This window comes from Monopterus albus, unplaced genomic scaffold (assembly GCF_001952655.1).
Source record: "Monopterus albus unplaced genomic scaffold, M_albus_1.0 scaffold537.1, whole genome shotgun sequence".
NCBI lineage: Eukaryota > Metazoa > Chordata > Actinopteri > Synbranchiformes > Synbranchidae > Monopterus > Monopterus albus.
In genome coordinates this window covers 41,375-43,433 of record NW_018128417.1, presented here as the reverse complement: position 1 = coordinate 43,433, position 2,059 = coordinate 41,375, and the positions used below count along the sequence as shown (strand labels likewise).

At 42.5% G+C, this 2,059-nt stretch overlaps 1 protein-coding gene across 3 annotated transcripts in view; it reads left to right on the top strand.

Annotated features, from left to right (window-relative positions):
• The window catches only part of parp4 (poly (ADP-ribose) polymerase family, member 4), a 66,741-nt gene that overhangs the window by 37,979 nt on the left and 26,703 nt on the right, over positions 1 to 2,059 (top strand). For all 3 annotated transcript variants that reach the window (XM_020588406.1, XM_020588407.1, XM_020588408.1), the window contains one exon: positions 928 to 1,115. In XM_020588406.1, coding sequence (XP_020444062.1) covers positions 928 to 1,115 — 188 coding nt within the window. The remainder of the gene's footprint in view (positions 1 to 927; positions 1,116 to 2,059) is intronic.

Below are 2,059 nucleotides of genomic sequence, written 5' to 3'. Positions count from 1 at the left end.
GGGATTTTGCAGCTATTGAAAAGGAGATCACGCTTTTTTCCTCTCCTTTCTCCGTGGACCCTGATGACCACCTGCAGCTGGAGCTCATTGAGCTGCAGTGTGACGCCGAGTGTCGCAGTCAGCACCAACAGCTCCCTCTTGTCAACTTCTACCGCCAGCTGGATGAAGGCAGGTTCCAAGAGATTCGAACATTCGCTAAGAAAATGCTGAGCTTGTTTGGCTCGACATACTTGTGCGAGAAGACATTCTCAGTCATGAACATTAATAAGAGCCGCGTGAGGACGAGACTAGGTGACTCTCACCTGCGTGACGTCTTGCGCATCAAAACCACTGTTTTTGAGCCAGACCTGGACTGCATACTGCAGTCAAGATCTCAGTATCACCCTTCACATTAGTGCAGGCAAGATTAGTCCTCTGAGGTGAATAAATTCTAAAATCTCAGTGAATTGATTTTTTTGTGATGATCAAAACCACAGTTTTGAATATGCACTGACCACTGTTTTGAATTTAGAAGTTTACATTGAGCATTTAATAGTGAATAATATGTAATGTTTCAGATGAACCTAGATATGTTTAATATTCCCAAAAGTTTTTTTTTCCAGACAGACTTTTTCTTCATTTTATGTGGTCTTCAAATATGAAAGGCAGAGTGATTTTGGTAAAAACTTGAAAATGAAAAAAAAAAGTATATAAAAAAAGTATGCCATTTGCAATAAAAATTTCCTAAAATAGTTCATTTGTATTTAATGTTAATGGTTCAAAGAATGTCAGGCTGAATGGTCGGCCCCCACACATTTTCACCTTACCAAATTTGGCCCTCTTTGCAAAAAGTTTGGACACCCCTGTCATAAAGGTTTAAACAATGTTATATTAATGCAGTATATCCCATTGTATTCTAAAATACTCCGGTCCTCTCCTTCCTATCAGGTCTTCACTCCAGTAGGGGGCAGCACTGAGCTGTGGCGGCCCCTGCGAGCTCTCAGCCTGCTCCCTCCGTCCCACGGCATCAGGAACCTGCTGCTGCTGTCAGACGGTCACATCCAGAGCACAGAGCTCTCCCTGCAGCTGCTCAGAGAAAACGCCCAGCACAGCCGCCTCTTCACCTGCGGCCTCAGGTCTGAACGAGTTGATGGGTCATAGGTCACGGGGAGTTTGATGATATTAACTTGGGATTTTCTAAAATAGTTGCACTAATGATTTTGTTAAATTGTGCCTGAAATCACAAATCCTTTTAGTGCATAGTTTTGTTTTAATGAGCTGTGTATAATCTATAATAGTGTCACAGTCATACGTCATTCACCTTTCATAGGTAATTCAGAAGATGTGGACAGATTAAAACTCTGAGCTCTTGTCGTGGCAAGAGTGTAATACCGACTAAATTAATTCAGACAAACCATTACAATTTAAAGGATCATTTAATATTACAATTATTCTGAATAGAGTAGTATTTAGACACATAATCTTGTAGTTAGGGAACAGAGATCAGAGAACAGAGCCTCTCCTCCTGCAATGTGATAGATAAAGCCTAACGATTGCCAGAGCACCAGTCAGTCAAGTCATTGGTTGTCAGTCCCGAGTCAGTCAGCGTCTTCCCCAGCCGGCTGGGTCCCCAAAAGGTACATGGTCTACTGTTCACTGCCGCATGGTCCTCTCTCTTCCACAGGCTCACTCCTCTATTCCGGGAACCCTGTACTTCAAAAACAGGGAACATCCTGACCACTTACATAAGCCCAACTCACATGAACTTAATAACCCCATAACCACTCAGCTTTCCCTTACACAAGCTAATAACAAATTGAGCTACATACTGTTCTATTACATGAAAAGGAGATCACGCTTTTGTCCTCTCCTTTCTCCGTGGACCCTGATGACCCCCTGCAGCTGGAGCTCATTGAGCTGCAGTGTGAAGCCGAGTGTCAATGTTGGCCTGAGACTTTAGCGCCTCTAAACTCTAACAGTTGTAGTTAAACACTGACCTCTTCCTACAGCCAAAATTAAATCTAAAATAATTTCCGTATTACAGAACTAACAACTCCTCAATAAGCCTTTAACCTGAACG